This window comes from Eriocheir sinensis, chromosome 1, assembly GCF_024679095.1.
Source record: "Eriocheir sinensis breed Jianghai 21 chromosome 1, ASM2467909v1, whole genome shotgun sequence".
Lineage (NCBI taxonomy): Eukaryota > Metazoa > Arthropoda > Malacostraca > Decapoda > Varunidae > Eriocheir > Eriocheir sinensis.
In genome coordinates this window covers 7,373,056-7,398,180 of record NC_066509.1, presented here as the reverse complement: position 1 = coordinate 7,398,180, position 25,125 = coordinate 7,373,056, and the positions used below count along the sequence as shown (strand labels likewise).

Genomic DNA, 25,125 nt, shown 5'->3' with positions numbered 1-25,125 from the left:
CTTTGTTCATTATTTTTTTTTATTGGAAGTTTTTGTGTTTTTAGTTAAGGTTGTTTTTTTGTATATTTTTAGCTGTCCCTTACGTTGTTCTCCTCTCCTCTTCCTCCTTCTCTTCCTTCTTTTATTTTCTTACTTTAGTTCTATGTTCGTGTGTGTGTGATCCTTTCTTTCTCCTTTACTTCTCACTCTCGCCTTTCTTTTTAGCTTTTCCTTGCGTCATTCTCCTCTTCCTCCTGCTCCTTCCTTCATTTATATTTTCCTACTTCATTTGTTTGTTCCTTTATATTCTTCTTTCTTTCTCTTTTTCTTCTCACTTCCGGCTTTCTCTCGCCTTTCCATCACGTCTTTTTTTTTTCACCCTCCAGCATCCCTTCTCTCCTCTCACTCATCTCCGGCCGTCTCCTCTCCGCTCCACTGCACGTTAAGCTTCGCATCACCTTCCCTCCTCTTCCCTAAGTGGAGAAATCCCTCCCTATATATGCATAATCTCTCTCTCTCTCTCTCTCTCTCTCTCTCTCTCTCTCTCTCTCTCTCTCTCTCTCTCTCTCTCTCTCTCTCTCTCTCTCTCATTTTTTTTCTTTTTCTCTCTCTTTCAAAGTGTTTTATCCAACGACCTTAACAATAGATCCTTTCATCCTGGTTTTCTTCTTTTCCTTCTTCTACTTCATCTTTATCATCATCTTTTCCTCCCCCCCTCAACTTCTTCTTCTTCTTCTTCTTCCTCTTCTTCTTCTTCTCCTTCTTCTTCTTCTTCTTTTTCTTCTTCTTCTTCTTCTTCTTCTTCTTCTTCTTCATCTTCTCCTTCGCCCTCCTCTCGCTCCTCCCTCCCTCCCTCCCTCGTCCGCTTACCCCTCCCTCCCTCTCCCCCAGCCTTCGCGGAGCTGCAGACGGACATGACGGACCTGACGGCGGACCTGGAGTCGTCTGGCATCCCGACGCTGGACCACCGCACCTACGTGATGAAGGTGTTCTTCCCCGGCGTGGCGGACCACCCAATCCTGCACGACCCCAAGGTGAGTGTGGCTGTCTGTACCCCTCACCCCTCACGCGCCACCACGACCCCTCAACCTACTACGACCCCTCACCCTTCTACGACCCCTCACCCTTCTACGACCCCTCACCCTACTACGACCCCTCACCCTTCTACGACCCCTTACCCTACTACGACCCCTCACCCTACTACGACCCCTCACCCTACTACGACGCCTCACCCTTCTACGACCCCTCACCCTACTACGACCCCTCACCCTACTACGACCCCTCACCCTACTACGACCCCTCACCCTACTACGAGCCCTCACCCTACTACGACCCCTCACCCTGCTACGACCCCTCACCCTGCCTTCCTCTGCAGTCTACACCAAACTCTGATACGACCCCTCACCGTGTCACGACTCTTAAGTTAAGCTCCCTCACTTCGTTTCCCTTTCCTTCCCTCTGTCACGACCTCAAGCTTTTACTCTCACCCCGCAACTCCCCCTTTCTTCTTCCCCTCATTACCCTTATCACCCCCATCCACTGCTATGAGTCTAGGGTGGCTGTGTAACCCTTATCCATTACTCCTCAACCTTTCCCCTCCTTTTCCCACAACGCTTACCTCCCCATCACCCTCATTTCCTTCCCCTCCTTTCCTCAGTCACAGCCTCGGAGTAGTGTACCCGTTCATTGCTCCAGGTAAGTTCTATCTGTTTCTCTAATCGCTCTCCCAAGCTTCAAGTGGCACATTTTGTCTCCCGTACGTAAGATGAAAAAAGATGATAATGATAAAGTTACGGTGGTGGTGAAGAAAACGGAGACTGACGAAGTAGGAGGAGGAGAAAGGAACTAAGAGGAAGTGGAGGAGGAGGAAGAGAAAAGGAGATGGGGTCTAAGGTGTGCGCTGGGGGACGGGCAGGTTCAGACTCCAAGGCACTTTTTCCCCACTCTTCACCCTGTTCCCGCGCCCTTACATCGCCCTTGGATGAAAAAATCGCTGGTCTTTCACCCTACCCTCCCTCCCAAAGCCAAAAGGGACGGAAGGGCGATTAAAAATTGATACAAGTGAAGGAAAGCATGCGAAAAGAGGAATGACACCGGAGACTGAGGGTGAAGGAGAGAGAACAGAGAGGATGGAATGAAAGAACTGGCACCGGGGAGACAGGTCTATGGGAGGGGTCGTAGAGGGGAGAGATTGATACTGGTAGGGTGGTGATGGAAGGGGTGGGAGGGAGAGAAAGGAGAGAAATACCTACCGAAAGAATGAAGGTGAGGGAAAAGAAAGAGGCGAGTGGAGAAGAATGGGAGGAGAGAGAGAGAGGCGGAGAAGGCTTAGAGAGAGAGGGGGGAGGAGGAGGACTAGAGGAAGAGAAAGATAGTAGAGGGGAAGGAAAGAATGGAGTGAGGGAAGAGAAAGAGGAGAGTAGAGAAGAATGGGAGCAAAGAGAGAGGCGGAGAGGGCTTAGAAAGAGAGATGGGAGGGTGACAAGAGAGGAAGAGAAAGATAGGAGACAGGAAAGAAAGGAGAGGGAGACGGAGAAATACGAAGATTGGAACTGAAAGAATGGAGATGAGATAAGAGAAAGAGACGAGTAGAGAAGGATGGGAACAGATAGAAAGGCGGAGAGGGCTTAGACAAGAGAGAGAGGGAGAAGGGAGGAGGACAAGAGAGGAGGAGAAAGATGGTAGAGGGGAAGGAAAGGGCGAATAGGGAGGAGAAGGGAGACAACTGGCTTTGGTGGGGGAATCTTCTTCAGCATCCATCATGGTGAACCCCAGATTAAAACTACGCCATTAGTCAGGGGTGTCGGAGGGGCGAGGGGGGCGGGGGTGGGGTGGGAGACATGCATATTCAACGACTGCAGGAGGGTGGAATGAGGGGGGCAAGGGGGGGATGGGGTAGTGGGACATTGGAGCGGTGATACCCATCCAGAAATGTAGACGTGGTGTTGGTGATGGTGGTGGTGGTGGTGTTGAGGGGGGGGGGTTGGGGGGGGGGATGATAATGAAGGTTGAGGTTGAAGAAGGTTTGAGTCAGGGAAAAAAAAAAAAGAGAAAAGAGAAAAAAAAACAAGAAAAAGGTTACGGTAGCATCTTAAACCCCCCTACACACACACACACACACACACGTACACACACCTCATCCCCCGCCGTCAGCACCCAGGTCAGCCTCACCAGCAGCAGATCCCTGAGTCAGCGTCGCGTCCTGTTCTGCTTCTCGCCGCTCCTAATTAACAAGCAGGATAAAAGAGCAGCAGCAGCAGGCAGGAGGGGCGTAAGAACCCTTGGCGCGGCGGAGTGACAGCCAATTTGTTATCGCTATACACTAATGTGGCCCGAGGCATCGCGACTCCTGCTGCAGCGCCGGACTGAGGGACGACGAGATGTGCCTGTCAGCGCCCTCTGCCTGATAGTATGCTGAGGAGGAGGAGGACGAGGAGGAGGAAGTGGGTGACGAAGAAAAAGGTGATGATAATGATGAAGATATGAAGGAGAGGGAGGAGGTGGTGAAGAAGACTAAGAGGAAGAGAGAGGAAAGGGAATAGTGGAGGCTCTAAGGAGGAGAATGAAGTAAAAAAATGATAATGATAAAAACTACAGAAGAGAAGTGGGAAGAGTTAAAGAAAGCGAAGAATAATGGAGTAGAAGAAGGAGGAGAAGGAAAATAAGAGGAGGAGGAGACAGGAAGGAGGATATTGGTATGGGAAAAAAAAGTAGAAAGCGAAGGAATGCAAAGGAGAATAAAGTTAGCGAAGAATAATGGAGTAGAAGACGGAGGAGACGGAAAATAAGAGGAGGAGGAGACAGGAAGGAGGATATTGGTATGGGAAAAAAAAGTAGAAAGCGAAGGAATGCAAAGGAGAATAAAGTTAGGCAAAGAGCAGAGGAGACGAAGATTCAGTTTCACGAGAGAGAGAGAGAGAGAGAGAGAGAGAGGAAAGAAGAAAAAAAGAGAAAAAGAGGGATAAAGGAAAGAAAGGAAGGAAGGAAGCACAGGAGGAGAACGTGAGGGGGAGAAGGAATGACTGTAAGAGTAAAAATAATCAGAGAGAGAGAGAGAAAAAAAACCCGAGCCGAGGTGAACCAGGTGGGGCGTAGAGAGAGTGTGACGGGGGCGGGACTTGGGCGGAGGGGACCATTACCGCCGGCGTTATCTTCGGCACTTGAGGTGAGAATGAGCAGCCCCGACTAATGCTCCGCCCTGAGTGCCTTCGAGCGCCGATACCATCCGACCCGACCGTCACGACAGCCCCGACCCTCCTGCTGGTGGTGAGGGGCGGGGTGGGTGGGGGAGGGGGGGATGGCCACAGGGAACCGACAGCTGTTTTCAGGATAAGTACGTCCAGAGTGAGATAGTTTTATTGGTTAACAGCGCCACCCCCTCCCTCCCTCCCTCCCTCTCTTCTCCCTTCTCCCTTCTCCCTTGCAGCACACACAGGGAGCTTCTTTGAGGACGTGAAGAAGGTGGTGAAGGGAGGAGATGGAATGGAAGGGAGTATTTGGGGCTCTCTTCCTTTCCCTCTTCCTCTCTCCCTGTTCCTCTCTCTTGTAGCGCACTGTTAGCTTCTTAGAGGAGGAGGAGGGGGAGGAGGAAGGAGGTAACGGTAGGAGATGGAAGGAACTGTCTTGGTCTGCAGGATACCGTTTCTCTCCTCTCCCTCTCCCTCTCCCTCCCCTCTCACATGTAGCACACACTATGGAGAGGGAGAGAAATGGCTGCGATGCGGGGAGGGGGAGGTATAGATGGAGTGCAAGAGGTGGAGAAGGGGTGACGAAGGGAAGGGAGGGAGGGAGGGAGTAGCAAAAGGATTGAAAGAGATTGAGGTGGCGTGGAAGAGGAACAGCTTAAGGGAGAGAGACAGAGAGGCAGGGAGGGAGAGATGGGAGGAAAGGGAAGTAAAGGGGGGGAGGGGGGGTAAGATGAACGAGGTGGAGAGTGGTGGCGGTGAACTTAATGCAACGTCCATTAATCGTCCTCAGGTTTGCATTCCACTTAGCGTAATAAAACCTCATTTATTTGATTTTTTTGCGGCCATGATTGTGCCCCAGAGACCAACGGCGGCGGATCGGAGTGTCGCCCTGGACCACACACACACACACACACACACACACACACACACACACACACACACACACACACACACACACACACACACACACACACACACACACACACCATCCACCCACGTTTTTTTTCTCCCCTATCAACGAATTTCAGGCCCACACTCCTCCTCCTTCTCCTCCTCCTCTTCCTCCTCCTCCACCCTTCATCTCCATTCCCCTATCACCACAAGACCCACGCCACGCCCATCCAACAACACCCATTCCCTCATAATTTCACCCGGCCTGTCACCTCCACATCACCAGACTCATCACCACACCTATAAACACCACCTGGCCTCACTAATGTCACACCTCCACCCTCGGCCGCTATGCTACCCGCGACCTCTTTACCTTACCTCGATTGTAGGGAAGGGAAGGGAAGTAGAGGTGGAGGAGAGGGAAGGAAATAGGTGTGGAGAGAAGAGGGAAGAGGTCAAGGGAAGGAGAGGAAAGGGTAGCAGATGGGAGAGGACAGAAGAGGAGAGGTAAATGGAGAAGAAGGAGGTAGAGGACAGGAGAGGGAGAGAAGAGATGTAGGAGAAAGTATAGAGGAAGGGAGAGGGATAGGAAAGATGAGATAAGGGAGAGGTGGAGGAAGAATATGGATGTAGGGATAGGTGATGGGGAGGGAGAGAAGAAGTGTAGAAGGTATAGAGGGAAGGAGAAGAAGAAGAAAGGTGAGAAAGACTGTGTGAGGGGGGAAGAGAGATGTTGTGTAGAAGGTATGGAGGGAGAGAGAAGTGGGACAGAGGTAGGGGGAGAGAAAACTGGGCAGAGGGAGGGAGAGAGAGGAGAGAGGGGGGTTAACGATGCCCGTATCTCCCCGGTACACCCAGAATCCATTTGCCCGCTGATAAAGCCGGGGCGGGAGTGCGAGGCGGGGTGTGAATGCTTGCGAGGGTGTTGAACAAGGGATTGAGTCGTCTTCTCGTACCCCTCTTCCTCTCCTCTGGCCACACACACATTGGTTCCTTACTCCTCCTCCTCCTCCTCCTCCTCCTCCTCTTTACCCATTGTCAAGTCACATTGGTTCCTTACTCCTTATCTTCATTTGCCTCATCCTTCTCTTCTTTCTCGGTCATTGTTCCATATTATTTTTTACACTTCCTTCTTTTCATCTTCCTTCTTCTCCTCCTGCTCCTCCTCATCATCATCATCATCATCATCATCATCATCATCCGTGCTAACTGTTAAATATGGGTCACTCTTCTCTCTTGGTCATTGTTCCATATTTTTTACACTTCCTTATTTTCATCTTCCTCTTCCTTCTTCTCCTCCTCTTCATCTTCATCATCCTTGCTAACTGTTAAATATGGGTCACTTTATGGGTTACTCCTTCTTTTCCTCCTCGTCCTGTTCCTACAATATTTTATAGGTATTCCCTTCTTACTCTTTTTCTTCTATCTTGTTTTCCTTCTTCTCCGTCTTGTTGTTCTTGTAGTTGTTCGTCCCTTTCTTCCTCTCCTCCTCCTCCTCCTCCTTCTCTTCCTCCTCGTCCCATTCCAGTCACTTTATATGTATCCCCTTCCTTTTTTTTTCTTCTATCTTGTTTTCTTTCTTGTCCGTCTTGTTCTTGTAGTTGTTCCTCCTTTTCTTCCTCCTCCTCCTCCTCCTCCTTCTCTTCCTCCTCGTCCTTTTCCAGTCACTTTATATGTAGCCCCTTCCTACTCTTTTTCTTCTATCTTGTTTTCATTCTTCTTCGTCTTGTTCTTGTAGTTGTTCCTCCTTTTCTTCCTCTCCTCCTCCTCCTCCTCCTCCTCCTCCTCTTCCCCTCACCACTATATCATTTATCCTTTTTTTTTTTCTTCTATCTTGTTTTCATTCTTCTTCGTCTTGTTCTTGTAGTTGTTCCTCCTTTTCTTCCTCTCCTCCTCCTCCTCATCATCATCATCCTCTTCCTCCTCCTCCTCCTATTACCCCAACCCCGTCCTTGTCATCGGAGTAACATTCATCGACATATTTGTGCCGCCAAGAAAATTTATGAAGCGTCCTGTGTCGCCGCGTTCCTTGCACTTTGGGGCGGCCGCAGCTTTATGGCGCAGAGGACGAAGGCGCGGGGAATGTGTTTATAGCGCTGCGACGCGTGCCTCGGTCCCAGGGTTCGATGCTCTTTTGTTTTTGCGCGATTTATTTGTTTTTATATCTTGTAGTGCATAAAGAGTTGACTCCTTTTTATTTAGTTATTGATTGATCTCTTTTTTCGTGTGTGTGTGTGTGTGTGTGTGTGTGTTCCGAAGTTTCTCTGCTCTACTCGTGTCTTATTCTCTCTCTCTCTCTCTCTCTCTCTCTCTCTCTCTCTCTCTCTCTCTCTCTCTCTCTCTCTCTCTCTCTCTCTCTCTCTCTCTCTCTCTCTCTCTCTCTCTCTCTCTCTCTCTCGTAACTTTCCTTTTAAGCCTTTTTTTTTAGAACACGACACGGATCCACACACTTGCTCCACTTTCCTCCACTTCCCTCCACCACCTCGGCCTTCCCTCCACCTCTCCATCCTTCTCTCCACCACATCAACCTTCTCTCCACCACTTCAACCTTTTCTCCACCACTTCGGCCTTCCCTCCACCATCTCATCCATCTCTCCACTTCTCCTTCCACCCATCGAACCACCTCATCCTTCCACCGCTCTCTATAACCCTAACCTAACCTTCGTATCACACACACACAAAAACAAACAAACCTACTCTCTCTCTCTCTCTCTCTCTCTCTCTCTCTCTCTCTCTCTCTCTCTCTCTCTCTCTCTCTCTCTCTCTCTCTCTCTCTCTCTCTCTCTCTCTCTCTCTCTCTCTCTCTCTCTCTCTCTCTCTCTCTCTCTCTCTCTCTCTCTCTCTCTCTCTCTCTCTCTCTCTCTCTCTCTCGTGTGTAGCATGCTCTCGGTCGCCTGCAAGAGAAGAAAAGAGACAAGGAGGAGATAAAGCGTTGACAAATAGATTGCAGCGTTGACGTTTACGGGCGAGACATTGGCTCCTAATGACTCAATGCACTTTAATTGATAAGACCGGAGGGCGTCAGGAGCAATTGAGAGAGAGAGAGAGAGAGAGAGAGAGAGAGAGTATAAAGGTAATATGTGTGGAAATAGATAGATGGATGGATGGATAATGCAGGTTAGGGTTACAGAAGGAGAAGGAGGAGGAGGAGGAGGAGGAGGTGTTGGGGAGAACGATGGGGGAGGAAGCGTGTCTGCGAAGGACATTAGAAGATTACGTTAGCCTGTTTTGAAGCTACACGCAAGACTACCCACTTATCCCTCCTCCTCCTCCCCCTCCTCCTCCTCCTCTTCTTCTTCTGGTCGTCATCTCTACACGGCCATCAGCCAGGTCTCATTAGCAGGTGTGATAATGAGCTCAGGTGAGACACAGTCGCTATCTCCTTTTATTAATATGTTTTTGTCGCTGCTCTGACGGGGAAGAAGAGGAAGAGGAGGAGGAGGAGAAGGGGGAAGAGTTTGGTATGCTGGTGGTGGTGAAAGGGATGAGATGGTGATAAAGGAGAAGGGTGTAGAAGGGGGATATACGATTCATGGCGGTTGAATATAAAAAAGATGTGAAGGTGATATAGAGATTTGACTGGATCGAGAATATTTTAGAGAGGAACCCAAAAGTTTAGAGAATGGACAGGCAAAATGAATGAGCAATAACTATCAATAAATATCTGTAATTCTTTAAAGCAAACATTCCATAGAGAGCACTGGTTGTCAAGGGGTCAGACTTAAAATTGGGGTTCACAGACATTCGTTTTTAGTCCTACTGTATTGTTGAAACCCTAAAGATCAAGAAAATACACAAGAAAACAAAGAAAGGAAGGACGGAGAGGAAAGGACGGAAGGAGGAGAACGTGAGGGAGAGAAGGATGATTGTAAGAGAAAAAACAATCCGTGAGAGAGAGAGAGAGAGAGAGAGAGAGAGAGAGAGAGAGATGCAAACAAAAGCACAGTTGGAAATATAAGTCTGATAAAGGAAGTAGTGAAGAAAAAATAAGTAAATAGGTGGCAGAGGAAATGTTTACAGACTGGAGTGTTATTTTAATGTTATCAGGCGTATAGTTTTTAACATGATACAAGACTATCGTATCTCTCCTTATCTAAATTATGTCTCTATAAGAAAATCAATAACACACACACACACACACACACACACACACACACACACACACACACACACACACACACACACACACATATATACACTGGTCTCCCTTTAATTTTCTGTACCCAGTCTCTTCATTACTTCCCTGGAGCTACATGTTGTCCTCCTCCTCCTCCTTTTCCTTTTCCCATTCTCTCAATTCCTTGGGGAGGGTGATAGAATTAATTAGTTACACACACACACACACACACACACTTGTCCTTAGGTTCTCCCCTCTTTCCTCTTTCCTTTTTTCCCTCTTTCCCCTCCATCTCTCTCCATCCCTCTTCATGTCTGCCACTGAGCTTCCCTTCCTCCCCCCCCCCATCTCTCTCTCTCTCTCTCTCTCTCTCTCTCTCTCTCTCTCTCTCTCTCTCTCTCTCTCTCTCTCTCTCTCTCTCTCTCTCTCTCTCTCTATCTGATTATTTTTTCTCTTATAGTCATTCCTTCTCCCCCTCACGTTCTCCTCCTTCTGTGCTTCCTTTCTTCCCTCCTTCCTTTCTTCCCTTCATCCCTTCTTTCCTTTCCTTCCCTTCATCCCTTCTTCCCTTTCCTTCCCTTCTCTCCTCAATCCCTACCTTTCTTCCTACCTTCTTCCTCCTTTCCCACCCTTCTTAACGTCGTCAACCCTTCTAACTTACCTTCCTTAACTAACTTTTTTTCTTCCCTTCACTCCCTTCCCTCCCTCCTTCCTTCCATCCTACTTAAGACGGTCGGGGTCTGATCGTTGAATATTCATTGTGTCACTTCTTCGTAATATGGCTGAGATACCGAGAGAGAGAGAGAGAGAGAGATGACATATAGATCGACGGAAAGTAAAATATTAATGACGTATATATAATGTCTGTCCGGGAGAGGAAAGATGGAGGAGGAGGAGGAGGAGGAGGAGGAAGAGGAGGAGGAGGAGGGGAGATGAAGAACTACTCGCTACTCTTCCATCATTTCTTCCATCAAATGACCACTGTCTCCCTTCCCTCCCCCCCTCTCCCTCTTCTCTCCCTCCTCTTATGTCCCCTCTCCCTTGCCTTCCCCTCTTTCTCTCCTCGCCCTTTTTTTCTCTCCCTCCCTTTCACTCTTCCTTCCTCTCCTACAGTCTTTTTTTTCCCGTTCCTTTTCTTCCTCTCTCTCCATCCTCTCCTTTAGTTTCCTTTATCTCCCTTTTCATCTCCCTCTCCAGTTCTCCCTTTCCTTCCTCACTCTCCCTCCTCTCCTTCAGTCTCTCCCTTTCTCCATTCCTCTCCCTCTCTCCCTCTCCTTCCTCTTTCCCTCCTCTCCTTCAGTCTTCTTTCTCTCCCTTTTTCTCCCTCCTCCTTCCTCCTTTCTCCTCTTTCTCCCAGTTCCTCAGTCTTCTCCCTCTCCTCCCTTCCCTCCATATGGTGTCTCAGCGTCATAAGGCAGCGAACGAGCGATGCGAAACGACTCGTGTGTCTGTTCGAAGCTTCATGAAGACTCGTGTTATTGCTTCACTTCCTCCGAGACGACCCTGCAGAGGCGCGGAGGCACACACACACACACATGGACGAGAATTTAAAACCACCTCCATCATTGTGTGTGTGTGTGTGTGTGTGTTCAGTCTTTATGCATGAACCTTTTTGTTAAGTCCTGCATCACTAAATTGAGTTGTTAATAATGAACATAATTTTAATAGCTATGATATTGCATAATTTAAAAGCTCAGTCGTGTTGAATCGTGTTGCGACTGTTTTAGTAGTGGAGGTAATTGTTTGAAGCTGGAAATAAAGTTGAGAGAGAGAGAGAGAGAGAGAGAGAGAGAGAGAGAGAGAGAGAGAGAGAGAATCAATTACACGGTTGGTGATGATGAGGGAAATGGAAGGGAGTATATAATGAAAAGAAGGAATAGAGTGTATAATGGAAGAGGGAATGGAAGGGAAAGCAGAAGAGGGTCGGCATTTGATGTGGTGGGAAAGGAGAGGAAAGAGAAGAGGCTGTGAGTGGCGGAACATGACGAGCGAGGAAAAAAAAAATAAAAGAACAAAAGAAAGTCAGACATTAAAAGGACGGGAGGACTCGTCGACAGCACTAATGAAAAGAACAGAAATCGGGTTCACTGTTTGAATTAATATATGTACAAGATGAGTGAGGGAGGTGGAAGGGAACATATTAGAAAAGTTAAAATATATAATAATCAGACGAGAGACAAAAACTGGGAGGAAGGAAAGGCAATGAGTCGTTAGCGGGAAGAGTAACAATTACATGGTCACTAAAAATTACAACTAGTAAAATAAAAATGAAGACGGGTTGTAAAGTCCCACGAAATAAAGCCTCGTTGTCACGAGGAACATAATATTATAACATTATTGGGGCGGACCAGTGTGGCGGCGTCTGGGCCCTGGTGAAGGCGGCGCCCCCCAGCGGGCCGCGCTCCGAGGAGGCGTCGGGGGCGTGTACGAGTGGTCGTGATGGGCCGATATGACACCTTCAGGTACTTTATATTAAACCAAGTGACGTGCAAAGTGAACACGGCGATAACGGCCGCTAAGAGGTAATAACTAAGGCATAATGAGATGTCAGGTGCCTCCAGCCGACTCGAGACAAGATATTATGTATGTAAGAGTAAAGTTAATAGTTATTTCCTTCATGGGTCGGAACAATTATTTAAAGGGTTGCCTTTATCGCTCGTCTCTCCGCAGCCCATGACCGAATCGAAAGAACAGAAATATACACGCCAAATAATTGCCCATTAAATATAATTATTACATCCTAATCCTCCCACTGGACGCCAACCGTGTCGGGCCGAGCGTCGGGGGCTGAGGACGAAGTAGACAACAGTGTTTGCGTCAGTCCAAACAGTGCAGTAATACATTCCTTCATTCCTCTCGTGTACTTTCGTTATGGCCTTCAAGTGACCATATAGACAGGTGTGCCGAGCCTTCTTTCTTTCCCTCCTTCCTTTCTTCCTGCACTAACTGCATCGCTAGACAGGTTCCATGAAGTTCAAGGCATTTGATAAAAGTTATCTATTCTTGTAGCCGCAGCCTGCGACAATATTTTATGTTCGAAGTGTTTTACAATGAAAAAAGTTACATTTTCGAAATTCAAATAATAAAATATTCCCGGGCATGAAAAACCCTATAGTGAGACTAGAATTATATAATCTATAGTATTGTAAATTTTAAAAAAGCTGCTGATATTTTACACAAACCTTAAATCTATACTTAAAACAAAAAAAATATTGCTTTTTACCCTTAACAATTAAACTTGTAGCCATGACTCACCTTGAAAGAATACAATAATTTATCCCCCTTCCTTCCCTTCCTCCCCGCAGGCGCGCGCGCACGGCCCGCGCACCAACTACGACGTGGCGATGCTGCAGTTCGAGCAGCTGGTGGCCAACAAGCACTTCCTCCTCTCCTTTATCGACACCCTCGAAGCGCAGAAGTCCTTCAACATCAGGGACAAGTAGGTGTCCCGTGTGTGTGTGTGTGTGTGTGTGTGTGGCGGAAGGAATGTAGCAATAGGATGTTGTTTGTGATTGTGAAGAACTAGTTACAATCCGGTTCTGAATACGAAAGTAGAATTAGTGGTAGTAGTAGTGGTAGCGGTAATAGTAGTAGTAGTAGTAGTAGTAAGGATGATGCCATGCCTATGTGGTGTATGTATATGTGTGGGGGGGGGGGGGGGGGCGTCAGTATCAGCACAGCGGTACAAGGGGAGCAGGTTCGGGTTGTGTGGCAATCAGTGTAGCTACATGAGGCGCACCTGAGCCGAGTGTGTCAGGTAAAAATAATCGGGAAAAAAAAGGTGTGTTGTATTGTCTCGGCGGGTGTTACATAGACAGATAGACAGAGTGTGGATGTGAGTGTCATAATGAACGAGGCGCCCGGAGAGGTGAATGTGGAGGGAGGGAATGTGGAGTGCTGTGGTATGTCTTGTCATTGTCATGGTAGTCGTGGTGGTGGCGGTGGTAGCTTAGAGGGAGGAATGTTAGTTTTGTCTTGGAAATGTAGTATGTTGTGAAGTATGTTTTAGTAGTGAGAGGTATGTGTGTGTGTGTGTGTGTGTGTGTGTGTGTGTGTGTGTGTGTGTGTGTGTGTTGGTGTGTGAGGGGTGAGGGAGGTTGGGTAATCAAAGCGTAGTATAGTGAGTGTAAGAAGGATAATCAAGTGGATGGTGAGGGGGAACTGTGAATTATGGGGCTGGGCAGCTTGTTAGTGGAGGGGCGTGGCGAATTGAAGTGAAAAGGTGTAGTATTGGATGTGGTGATGTAATATATTGCTTACGTGGAGGGCGACGTTAGGTATTGTGGATGTGATGGTGGATGTGCTGGAGGAGGAGCTGATGGATGCTGGTGTGTCTGGAAGGGATGTGAAGCATGAAGAAAGTTGAAGTTCACAGATGAAAATGGAAATAAAAACAGACTAAAGGTTGATTATGGAGCTGATTGACGTGGAAGGTGGAGTGTCCGTGGATGATGTGAAAGTAAAGCTGAAAGAACTATGACAGTGGAGGTTGAATGCGATGGAAGTGTGAGTGGAAGCTTGAAGGTGACTGTGCAGCCTCACCTGTAGTTTGTGAATGTTGATGCTTATAATAGTGTCTTGAAAGTTTGGTTGGAGTGTTATAGAAGTGGAAGCGTGGAGGAAGTGCATGTATAGCCTGAAGAGTTGTAATTTATGATGAATGTATTAATTGTGTCAAGTACATAATAGCAAAGGTGAAGGTGAAGAACGTTTTTACTACACCTTCTACCTCTTCCCGCGTCAGGGTGAACGTGGCCTCGCTGGTGACGGTGCTGCAGATGGGCCGCATGGAGTACCTGACGGAGGTGATGCGGTGCCTAATGCTGCGGCTGGTGGCCAACGCCGCGGCCACCAAGCACCCGCAGCTCATGCTCCGCCGCACCGAGAGTGTCGTCGAGAAGATGCTCACCAACTGGATGGCGCTGTGCATGTACAACTACCTGAAGGTGCGTGGGTGTGGAGTCTACGTTGTAATCTTTAACACTAGTATGCATGTTGTTAACCGTGTAAGTTTTTTTTTTTTTTTTTTTTTAATATATAGACACTTGTGATGCTTCCATTAATCTTCAACTATCCGGGTTTCTTGTTCTTATGTCTTGTTTGCCTCTCCCTCCGGTGGTGCAGGAGGACGCGGGCACTGCGCTCTTCCTGCTGTTCAAGGCCATCAAGCACCAGGTGGAGAAGGGTCCCGTGGACGCCCTCACCCACGACGCCCGCTACTCCCTGTCCGAGGAGCGCCTTCTGAGGGAGCAGGTGGAGTTCAGCCCCGTGGTAAGTGTTGCCCCAGCCGCCCCGCTGCCCCACAGCCGCCCCGCGCCGCCACACCCCCCCAGGGCTGGCTGTGGGGGCGGCATTACGGGCTGGGGTGCATATGTTTATTTATACACCTGTTTCAGCTGTTTTTTACATACTTAAAAAATCTCCCTCCTGACCACCTTTTGTCTCGCTTGTTGCCACTAATTTAGAGAGAGGAATAATTAACGGTCAGATGTAACATAAGTGTGTTGATAGACAGACCTTGAATCTGCTGGCGTAGGGAGCAAGCAAGGGAGCCTGGCTGGTGCGCGAGCCGCCTGGAGCTGTGGACGGGCCGGTGCCAGGGTGCTGGAGGGCAGGGGCAGGGGCAGGGGCTTGAGGCGGTGCTTGGGCGACCAGTGCTTACATGGGGCGCTTGTGGGTGCTCGCTTCATCACGGGGGTGTCGGGATTCTCACCTGCAGGCCACCTGTGTCCTCCCACCTGCGTCGGTAATGAGGCGGAGGAGCCCTGGGGAGTGCGGGCGCGAGTTGGGGACACACTTCGTTCTCCGCCTGAAAACCTCACGCACTTATTCTTGCGGAGGTTTATTATCTCATTCTCTGGTGTCCTCCTTTCTGTGTGTAATTTTTTCATACTTTCTTTTCATTAATTCAATTTCTCATTTTCATTACCTGCTACTTTTTTTTCTCCCCTTCACTTTCTTCTCATTTCTATAACTATTTTCCTAGACTCCCTCCCGTTAATCTTTTGTTGTATTATATTATCTGTTTTCATTTGTTCGTTTCTTTTCCTGCTCTCTGATATCGTTTATCTCACAACATCCCTCCCACTCGAACCTCGCTTCCTCTTTTTCTTTCCATTTCTCCCACACTCAAAATTTATCAACACAAGAGAGGTAAATATTTTCATCTAGCCACAGACGAACAAAACCGTGCCACTACAAACACACCACAACACACGATGATACTAGTGGCAGTGGAGTAGGCGTGGGTGTGGCGTGTATAGAAACATCGTAAATAGCGTTCCCAATAAAATTATCACCACTCGGCACTACAACCCCAATCATGACCACCACACCAAGAGCGATCGATCAGAAGTGTGTGTGTGTGTGTGTGTGTGTGTGTGTGTGTGTGTGTGTGTGTGTGTGTGTGTGTGTGTGTGTGTTGTTCGACAGTGGAGAAGGGGGAGAAGGAAGGTAGTGTCATGTGACCGTGATAGATGGTGTGTGTGTGTGTGTGTGTGTGAGGAGCCGCCTAGACGAGGTATGTGGGTGTGTTGGTCTCGAATCCTGTGACTTTTGTTCATTGTAACTTCGCACTATAGAGCCATGAATCAGGTGAGATGTGTGTGTGTGTGTGTGTGTGTGTGTGTGTGTGTGTGTGTGTGTGTGTTTGGACTTTACAAATGTTCAAGTCTTATTCATCCACTTCAACTCCACCACAATCTTCATCCACACAAGACAGCTCCCCATCTCACCCTCACCCACACCATCACCCCCAACTTCACCTTCTCACTCACCCTCCACCATCCCCCACCCCCCCTCACACACTCCCATATCACCACCAACAGGAACAGCACTCCACCCACCCGTCTGTCCCTTCCTCTCACCCCTCCCTCCGTCTGTCCTACTTTTCCTCCTCCTTCCTTACCTACGCCTCTCGAAATACGATCCAAACTTCCCAAAAAAACACATTACTCTGCGATATTGCCCTAATTACTCTCTCTCTCTCTCTCTCTCTCTCTCTCTCTCTCTCTCTCTCTCTCTCTCTCTCTCTCTCTCTCTCTCTCTCTCTCTCTCTCTCTCTCTCTCTCTCTCTCTCTCTCTCTCTCTCTCTCTCTCTCTCTCTCTCTCTCTCTCTCTCTCTCTCTCTCTCTCTCTCTCTCTCTCTCTCTCTCTCTCTCTCTCTCTCTCTCTCTCTCTCTCTCTCTCTCTCTCTCTCTCTCTCTCTCTTCTCTCTCTCTCGCCAAAGACACGGGGGAATCAGCATACGGCAAGGAAGAACACCTGACACCGCTGTACCTGTTGGTGATTAAAATTGATTAACGAGTCGCGTCCAGGCTCACCCAAACCCGTAACTCTTTCGGGCGTGGGGTGGGGAAGGGGGCTGAGGGGGGGGAGGGGGGGAAGAAGGACCCATCTCCCCAACAATGGATGGTGTGGCAGGTGACCTCGAAACGGCTGTGGGGAGGTGAGGGAGGAAGTGATGGGGTAAGGAGAGGAAGGGGTGAGGGAAAAAGGTGTTAGCTATCTGACCTCTGTTTGGTAAGGGTGATCCTGGGAAATAGTGAATCCCCTGACTTTCTTTCTCTTTTCCTCGTCTTCCTCATTTTCCTCTTTCTCCTCCTTTTCCTTGATTTTGTTCTCTTGCGTCTTCTTGTTTTTTTGTTTTTTTTTTGTGTGTGTTTGTTTGTTTTCTTCGTTTTATCCTCCTCCTCGTCTTCCTCCTTTTCCTCTTTCTCCTCCTTTTCCTTGATTTTGTTCTCCTGCGTCTTCTTGTTTTTTTGTTTTTTTTCTTCGTTTTATCCTCCTCCTCGTCTTCCTCATTTTCCTCTTTCTCCTCCTTTTCCTTGATTTTATTCTTCTGCGTCCTCTTGTCATCTTTTTTTCTTCGTTTTCTCCTCCTCCTCCTCATTCTTCTCATTATTCTCATTTTTCTTAATTTCATCCTTCTTCTGCGTCATTATTTTCTTCGTTCTCTTCTTCGTTCTTTTCCCCTCCTCCTCCTCCTCCTCCTCCTCCTCCTCATGGCCGTCACTCCTGGGCTTTATTTTCCTTTTTATGTCCCCGTCAGTGTCTCCCACGGCGTCGTCCTCTTCGTCTGCGTCTCCAAATGGCCGGGAACTTCTTCTTTTCCTCCTCCTGTATTTATTTATTTATTTATTTATTTATTTTCCTCCCTCCTCTTCTCTCTCTTTTTCTCTGTCCGTCTCTAGCTAGTAATTTACGTTCCTCTGTCTTCATTCTCCTCCTCCTCCTCCTCTTCTTCTTCCTCCTCCTCCTCCTCATTTTCCTTCTGCCTCAGTGCTCTTCTTCTTCATTCTTCTTCTGGTCTTCTTTCAATGTCTGCACAAGTCTTCCTCCTCCTCCTCCTCCTCCTCCTCCTCCTCCTCCACGTTCCTCTCTGTCACTTGTTACTTACTTATGCGTTCAGTCTGCCTTCTCTTTTGGGAGTCGCATTTTTCTTTCAGTTTCTGGTTTTGTTATTTTCATACTCGCTTGTTGTTGTGTGTGTGTGCCTGTGTGTGTGTGTGTGTGTGTGTGTGTGTGTGTGTGTGTGTGTGTGTGTTGCTTTTTCTTCCCTTCTCTCTCTCAAGTTCGTTATTGTTTGTTCTTCATTCAGTTCTATGTTAATTTCCTTTTCGTCTCTCTGGTTTGGGTTTTTTACTTACTTATTTTCCTGAAGTATTTGTCTTCTTTGTATTTTTTTTTCTGCGTTCGAGATACGATGTGATTTATGTTCTGTTTTTACTAAGGCTGTCGGGGTGGTTTTTTTTTGCGTTTTGTTTTTTTTTCTTCGTTATATTCATCGTCTAAGGTCGTTGCTTCTCCGGCCTTAACCTTCGTCCTTGTGTCTATTCCTTTGACCTTTTCATTGGTGTTCTTTGTCTTTGTCATGTTGCAATATTGATGTAACTTTATCAATATTCATTTTTTACCTGTCGGACCTTCTGGCAGGTGTGAATTCGTGCTAATGCTTTTGTTCTGTTCCTACTCTTCTTTTTATACATATCATAATACTTCAGTAGGTTTCTTTTCCTATTATTTTCTTTTTTTTATTCCACTGACTACGTTGATTTCTGTTTGTTTGTTTGTTTGTAGGTTGTGTTTGTATCGTTTCTTGCTGGTTTGCCTTTTTTTTTTTTTTCATTGTCCCAGCTTTTTTTCGCATATTTTTCCCTGCGCGTGTAGTGTGTGTGTGTGTGTGTGTGTGAGTGTTTCAGGGTTTACGTTTCTTCTCGGGTTGTTCGTACGTGGCTCGGGTCCTTGTTCGTCCCATTTTAGGCTCGGCGCTCGTCCTCACCTCGGCATTACATCTCCACGCGGCCTCATTTGCCCTTACTCAACCTGCCTTCCCGGTCATTACGTTTCCTTGTACTCTTAATGCTTCCCTAATGTCTCCTTCCCTCTCTCCTTCTTTTATCACATCTCACGTCTTCATCCTTCCTTCCTTCCTTCCTCCCTCGTATCTTTGCCCTTCCTCCTCCTTTTCAATTCCCTTTCCTCATCAAATCCTCGTTCACGCTCAGCTCCTTTCATATCCTCTGTCCCTCCTTCCTTCTCTCCACCCCTCTTCTCCCGTCTCTCTCCACCTCGGCCCCTCCGGAACTCTCCTCTCCGTCTCTGTATTGACTGGCGATGATAAATGAGGGGCGAGTGAGCAATGGATGAGAGTGAGGAGAGGCTGAGTGGGTTGTTAGTCAGATGGGCAGTGACGGAACAGTCCATGACTCGGCTTAGGGAAAATTCTCAACTGCTTCCCATCACCTCTTATCTCCCCTCTGAACGCCTCCCCTTCACTTCCTTTCCCCTTTGAACCTCCTCCTCCTCCTCCTCCCTTTCCCCTTTGAACCTCCTCCTCCTCCTCCTCCCTTTCCCTCCTCTGCTGTCCCCTCTCCATATTTTCTCTTTTCTCCTCATCCTCCTCCTGCTTCCCTCCCTTCCCCTTTCCCCTCCCCATCCCTAACCACTCAATTCATCGTTTCCCTTAGTTCTTCCCCTCCCTCCCTTCCCCTCCTCCCCTCTCCTCGCCGTTTTCCTCCGCCCTTTCCCCTCCTTTCTTTCCAAATGACTTCCTCTCCAGTTCTTCCTTCGACTGCCCTCCTCCTCCTCCTCCTCCGTCTCCGCCTCCTCCTCTTCCTTTTCGCTTCCATCATAAAAATCCGTCTTATTGGTTAATGACTTTTCCTTCTTTCCTGCCTCTCCTTCCCTCCCTCTCCTTTTGGTTATTATTATTGTTTTCTCTCCCTCCGACTCGTGTTGTGGTGTGTGTGTGTGTGTGTGTGTGTAGGCACGCGACCACTTAATACTCCTCTCACTCCACACACACGCGCACAACACACTCACTCCACACCCGTTCACTCCACGTACACGCCATAAACTCACACACACATATAGAAACATTCCCCCTTCCAATGCCTTCCTGAGATAACTCCTTTACCTCACCCCAAGGTTTTTTCTCGCGTTTTCCCCCTCATTTTTTTTCCCACCGTCGCGTGTCGGAGCCTAATTCGCAGGTGGCGTTCGGAGCACCTTGTGAAAAATTGACTCATCTGACCAAATTGCATAATCAATGACCCTGGCAGACCAGCGACTCAAATGGGCCAGGCTCGGAAAAAATGAGACCTAAGGGGAAGGAAGGAAGGAAGGGTCGGGGTGGGCGGGGGAGAGAGGGCCAGACGGGAAGGGAAAAATGGAGAGGCTTAAGAAGGGAAAGAAAGGAGGGAGGGACGACAATATAAAGAGAAGGCGATGAAGGACATGGTGAGGGGAGGCGGAGGGCGAGGCGGTTGGAACAAGAGGAGGGACCAGGAGTAAGGGAAAACGCGAAAGAGAGTAGTAATGAGGGGAAACTGGGGAGAAAATTTATAAGGGAGAAAGGAGGGTGTTCTAGGGTAGGGGAGGGGGAGTCAGTGGAGTGAGGGAAAGCTGATATTCAAGCTAAGGGAGGAACTTCATAAGGGAGAGAATGTAGGGAGCTGCGGAGGGTTGGTGGCGTAATGGAAAGAGTGTAGTCAAGTAAAGGGAGAGAGGGAAAGGGAGTGTGAAGGAGTAGTGGAGAAAGGGAAAGTGTGTATTCTAGCAAAGGAAGGAAGGGAAGTGATGCGGTTAGGTGTGTTGAGGGAAAATGGTGTGAAGGTGAGGAAATGGTAGAGTGAATTGTAATATTGGTGTAAAAAAAAACCGTTGATATAGTTAAGAGAAGGTTAAACAGGGTAAAGAGTAAGGGTTAAGGATAAGATATGAAGAGATTTGGGCAGAAAAACAAGGATAAGGAATGGGTGAGGACGAGGCATGAGGAAGGTTAGAGGCACAGAGGATCAGCATCTACACGCGACACGGGAAGGGAAACAGGAACCAGCGGCGCGGCGTGAGAGGCACCGAGCCACCCGCCACGCACGCACGGACGCCCGCACGCCCCCACGCCCACTGTACAGTAATAACAAACATTAACTAACCTCTCGACGCCCCCACATCCAGGCGGCTCCCACGCCAGCCAGGCCTACGAGCACTGACTGATGGTTCCGATGAGCAATATTACCTCAAATTTGTATTACCACTTGTTTATCTGCATGCCATTAGCCTGTTGTAATGATGTCCTGTTAGTTGTTCTATGATGAGTGTGAGAGGGTGGGCCGGAGCGTCACCTGGCCCCGGGAGGAAGGAAGAGGAGGAGGAGGAGGAGGAGCTGGAGGAGTAGTAGGAGGAGGAGGTAGGGTGGAGCGCCTCAGTCATCCCTCCTGCCGCAGCCCGCCACAGTAATGGTTACCTGAAACCTTGTGAACGTGCCCTAGCGTGTGTGTGCCCTGGAGGCCGCTTTGTCGTGGCAGGAGAGACCGCCTTCCCCACCCCCCCTACCATCCTCCCCGGCACCCCCAGCGAGCCCCCGTCGGGTCCCTGGGGTGGGCGGCAGGTGGCCCCGTCCTTAGGTGCCGCCACAGGTGTCTCGGGGGCAGTAGCAGGTGCTCCCGGCCCACTTTGTGACTCACCTGTAATCGGCTTCCTATTCTCTCCTTGCAGAGCATCCACCTGCTTCATGATGACCCCCACTATGAAAAAATTCCCTACCAGACAACCTACAGTGTATGTATGCCTCGGGCGCTGTACACTTCCTTTGTACACACACACACACACACACACACACACACACACACACACACACACACACACACACACACACACATGTATGTATCACTTCACCACCTACATCTGTGGCCATGTAAATATGTGCCCCACATATACTCACTACAAGCATTTGAAATATGTAGTTTATTCACATGCTCACAGACACGCACGCACGCAAACACACACACACACACACACACACACACACACACACACACACACACACACACACACACACACACAGGGTCTTCATTGCTCCCCAAAGCCTCAAGGATCATTAACCCTGCAACAGCTGAGCCTTGAACTAACCCAAGGGTGACTCACGTAATCTACTCTCGGCCTCGCTCACAAGACGCTACTTTCCCCCTTTGCCTTAACTGCTTGCAGCGCTCCTCCCTCGGGCAGAGCCTAACCTCCCTCCCCCTAACGCCTGTGTGTGTGCCTAGCGCCGGGACGCGTCATTACCGGAGTCCCGGCAGTGTGAAAGAGGAGTTGTGCGGGAGAGTGCAAATGTAAAGTCATTATTAGCCACTCAGTCTTCAGAAATTTTTAATAACTTGGACCTTAAGGAGGAAAAATGTAGGTGCCTCGGTGCCGAAGGAGCGATGTGCCTCATGTATCGAAGCGGGCGGGCCGGCGGCAGGCAAGGGAATGGGTAGGACCGTCGCGGCAGCAGCTCTTCGCAGGCACTCACGCCCCGAGGAGCCTCAGTGACCGTAGCCAGGCCGGTGACGCTCCTTGACTTAGGAGTGATGCCCCAGTGACAGTAGCTAGGCCGGTGATGCTCCCTGACGTACATGTGACACCCCAGATAACAGTAGACCCCTCAGATGACATTAGTAGGCCGGTGACGCTCCCCGACGCCGCAGAGTACGAGGCACCATGTCGTCACCGACTTTCGACTCAATAACGACACAGTGACTTGCAACTGATTGACTCGAGACACGGACTGTGAATGCGGGATTTCTGGGAACGAGACACTAGTTCGAGCCCACTTAGCGTAACTTTACAGGAATAATTATCAACTCGGTACACCAAAGTGACTTACGACTTACTTCTTACTAGGCTTTAAATGCCTGCCAGCGAGAGGAAGTAATTTCAATGACTGGCGATAGTGACTTATGACGGAACTTATACACGCTGGAGAGGCTGTCAACGGGACGAGAAGACTTGTGGACTGCAAGGAAAGCGAGACTCATTAGGACAGACTTGATGACCGCCAGGCAAAAGGAGGAGACTTGGGGAACAACATGCAGAGGGAAGGGTCCTTTGAGAGTCCTGCAGGAAGATGGTGACAGGGGTAGAGACAAGGATAAGGGGCAGGGGAGTCGGAGCAGCAGGTGAAACACAAAATAGTAGTCAACAGCGCCCAGCCTGACCCTCGTAGTGTCTGTCTGTCTCAGTGTGGTGGGCGGAGGGTGGGCAGGATGGACGGGTGAGGGTGGGGGATGCTTCAACCAGCCCTGCCCTCTCGTCTGTCAGCCACCCACCCACTATTTCTACCCATCCACCCTCAGCCCTGTCCCTCACCCTCCCTCCCTCCCACCCACGCCCACCACGTCCTCACACCTAACGTAGGATTGGATCGTCTTGCCTTGCCTCCGAGCCGCTCACTCACTCCTACATAGTCACCGTAACTGTTGTAGTGTTGTCTCAGTGCACGGTAGCCTCACTCACTCACTCACTCACTCTCCTCTCGCACACTCACTCTTGCTTCCACTCTCCCTCTGTCTCCCTTACTGTTAATGGTTGCATCCTTTATAAGTAGACCCAATCAAGTGTATATTATATGTATTACTACTTACTACAGTGTACTTTATGCAAGATCTAACATTGTATACTGAAAGTTTGCTAATTGGTTGTTGTTTTCTTCCTCGTGGTTCATACAGACGCTGACTATGTACGCTGAGGAGTACGAGGAGAAGGTGCAGGTGAAGGTGCTTGACTGTGACACCATCAGCCAGGTCAAAGCCAAGATCCTGGACGCCCTGTACCGCAACACCCCGCACTCCCTCCGGCCCTCCGTCCACGAAGTCGATCTAGGTGAGTCTCCCTTTCATCTGGCTGACCCGTTTTCTTCCCACTATTCCAGGGTGGTGGGGGAAGGGGGGGCGAGGGGGTAAAGAGAAATATTATCCATTTTCTACGTCCATTTCAGCTTTGATTACCTGTAGGGAACGAGTGTAGTGTGTTTTATTTGTTTATTTATTTTCTTCATATGTCAAAGTTATGGCCTATTGTGTGTGTGTGTGTGTGTGTTCAGTCATTCTCTCTGATGTAAAATGGAGTGGCATAATATGTGTGTTGGACTTCCCCGAGTTTTCTTTTTTTTTTTTTTTAATGGCACGAAAGCTTTCCGTCTGATTGTTCTATATTAAGATTCGTGCGCATCCTCTACTCCTCATCTTCAACTCTCCCCTACCTTCTCCACCTCTTTCATCATCCCTTCCCTACCTTCACCTTCCTCCTCATCCTCATCCCTTCCCTACCTTCTCTACCCTCATCCTCATCTTCATCCCTCCCCTACCTTTCTCACCCTCATCAATCCTCAACCTTCCCCTCATCCTCACTCCTGCTGACCTCCCTCCCCATCCTAATTGCTCATCATCCCCTCCCCTTTCTCTACTTTTCCTCACCTCCCCATCCATCCTCATAAATACCTAGCTCTTCTTCTGTTTCCGTCACTACTACTACTACTACTACTACTACTACTACTACTACTACTACTACTACTACTACTACTACTACTCACCCTTGCCTCTCCAAAACTCTCACTTCCATAACTCATCCTTTTGCTCTCCACCGTACACTGCTATCTTTCCACCCTTCCCCGACTCATCCCTGTGTTCCTCCCTGCAGAGTGGCGTCACGGGCGGGCAGGGCGAGTGACGCTGAGTGACGAGGACCGCACGGTGGTGACGGGTGCGGGCGGCTGGCGGGCCCTCAACACCCTGGCCCACTACGGCGTCAGGGACTCGGCCGTGATGGCGCTCATACCCCGCCAGAACGACTCCTTCTCCTCCAACTGTAAGTGTTCGGGATGCTTGGAGAGGGAAATGGAAGCTCCTGTGTGACTCTTGGTGAAAGTTATATTAATGCGTGGTTGACTGGATGGTTGAGGGGACAGTGATTTGGGTGTTGGAGTGTCTTTGGAACCGGGAATGGAAGCTTCTCGGTGCCTATAGGAGGATTTATGTGGGTGCAGCTTCTAATACCGGTGGTTGTGTGCGTGGTTAACTAGATGCTTGAGGGTGTGAGTGAGTTAGGAGTATGTTTGCAGAAGGGGATAGTAGCTCATTGGGGTCTGTAGGTGAATTTCGGTAGGTGAAACTGCAATTATTGGTGGTTATGTGCGTGATTGACTGGATGCTGAGGGAAGTTTGAGACTGTAAGTGTTTGGAATGTATGGAAGTGTTCGGAGAGGGGAATGGAGGCTACTTAGTTCAGTGGCTTTTGCGAAGTGTTGGTGTTATCTGCTAAAGGCGCCCCAGTGTAGAATTCGGATAGGGTCTTTCTTTCTTGGTTTTCTTGTACTTGTTCTTCTCGTTCTTGTTTTCATTTTTCTTCTTCTTTTTATTCATCTTCTTCTTCTCCTTCCTTCTCCTCCTCCTCCTCCTCTTCCTCCTCCTTCTTCTCAGCGTACCCTTAACTTCCATATAATCACTCCAGTTTTTTGTTCCCCCGAGTTATCTCAGACGATAATGGGATCTTGATCACTTTTGTCTGCCGTGCCCAAACTGCCCACGTATACCACCCAGTGATGGAGAGTGGGGGGGATGGGGGGGAGGTGAAGGGGAGCGGGTAGGGAGGCTGTGGGTGTGGCGGTGATCGTCGTCCTGGAGGCTGTTG

At 48.8% G+C, this 25,125-nt stretch overlaps 1 protein-coding gene across 3 annotated transcripts in view; it reads left to right on the top strand.

Annotated features, from left to right (window-relative positions):
- LOC126986813 (plexin-B-like) overlaps positions 1–25,125 on the top strand; it is a 474,607-nt gene that overhangs the window by 436,170 nt on the left and 13,312 nt on the right. For 2 of the 3 annotated variants that reach the window (XM_050843318.1, XM_050843224.1), the window contains exons 11-17: positions 871–1,013; positions 12,480–12,613; positions 13,919–14,120; positions 14,299–14,445; positions 21,172–21,234; positions 23,166–23,319; positions 24,136–24,303. In XM_050843318.1, the coding sequence (XP_050699275.1) occupies positions 871–1,013; positions 12,480–12,613; positions 13,919–14,120; positions 14,299–14,445; positions 21,172–21,234; positions 23,166–23,319; positions 24,136–24,303 (1,011 nt within the window). The remainder of the gene's footprint in view (positions 1–870; positions 1,014–12,479; positions 12,614–13,918; positions 14,121–14,298; positions 14,446–21,171; positions 21,235–23,165; positions 23,320–24,135; positions 24,304–25,125) is intronic. The other variant, XM_050843394.1, reaches the window with a different exon arrangement.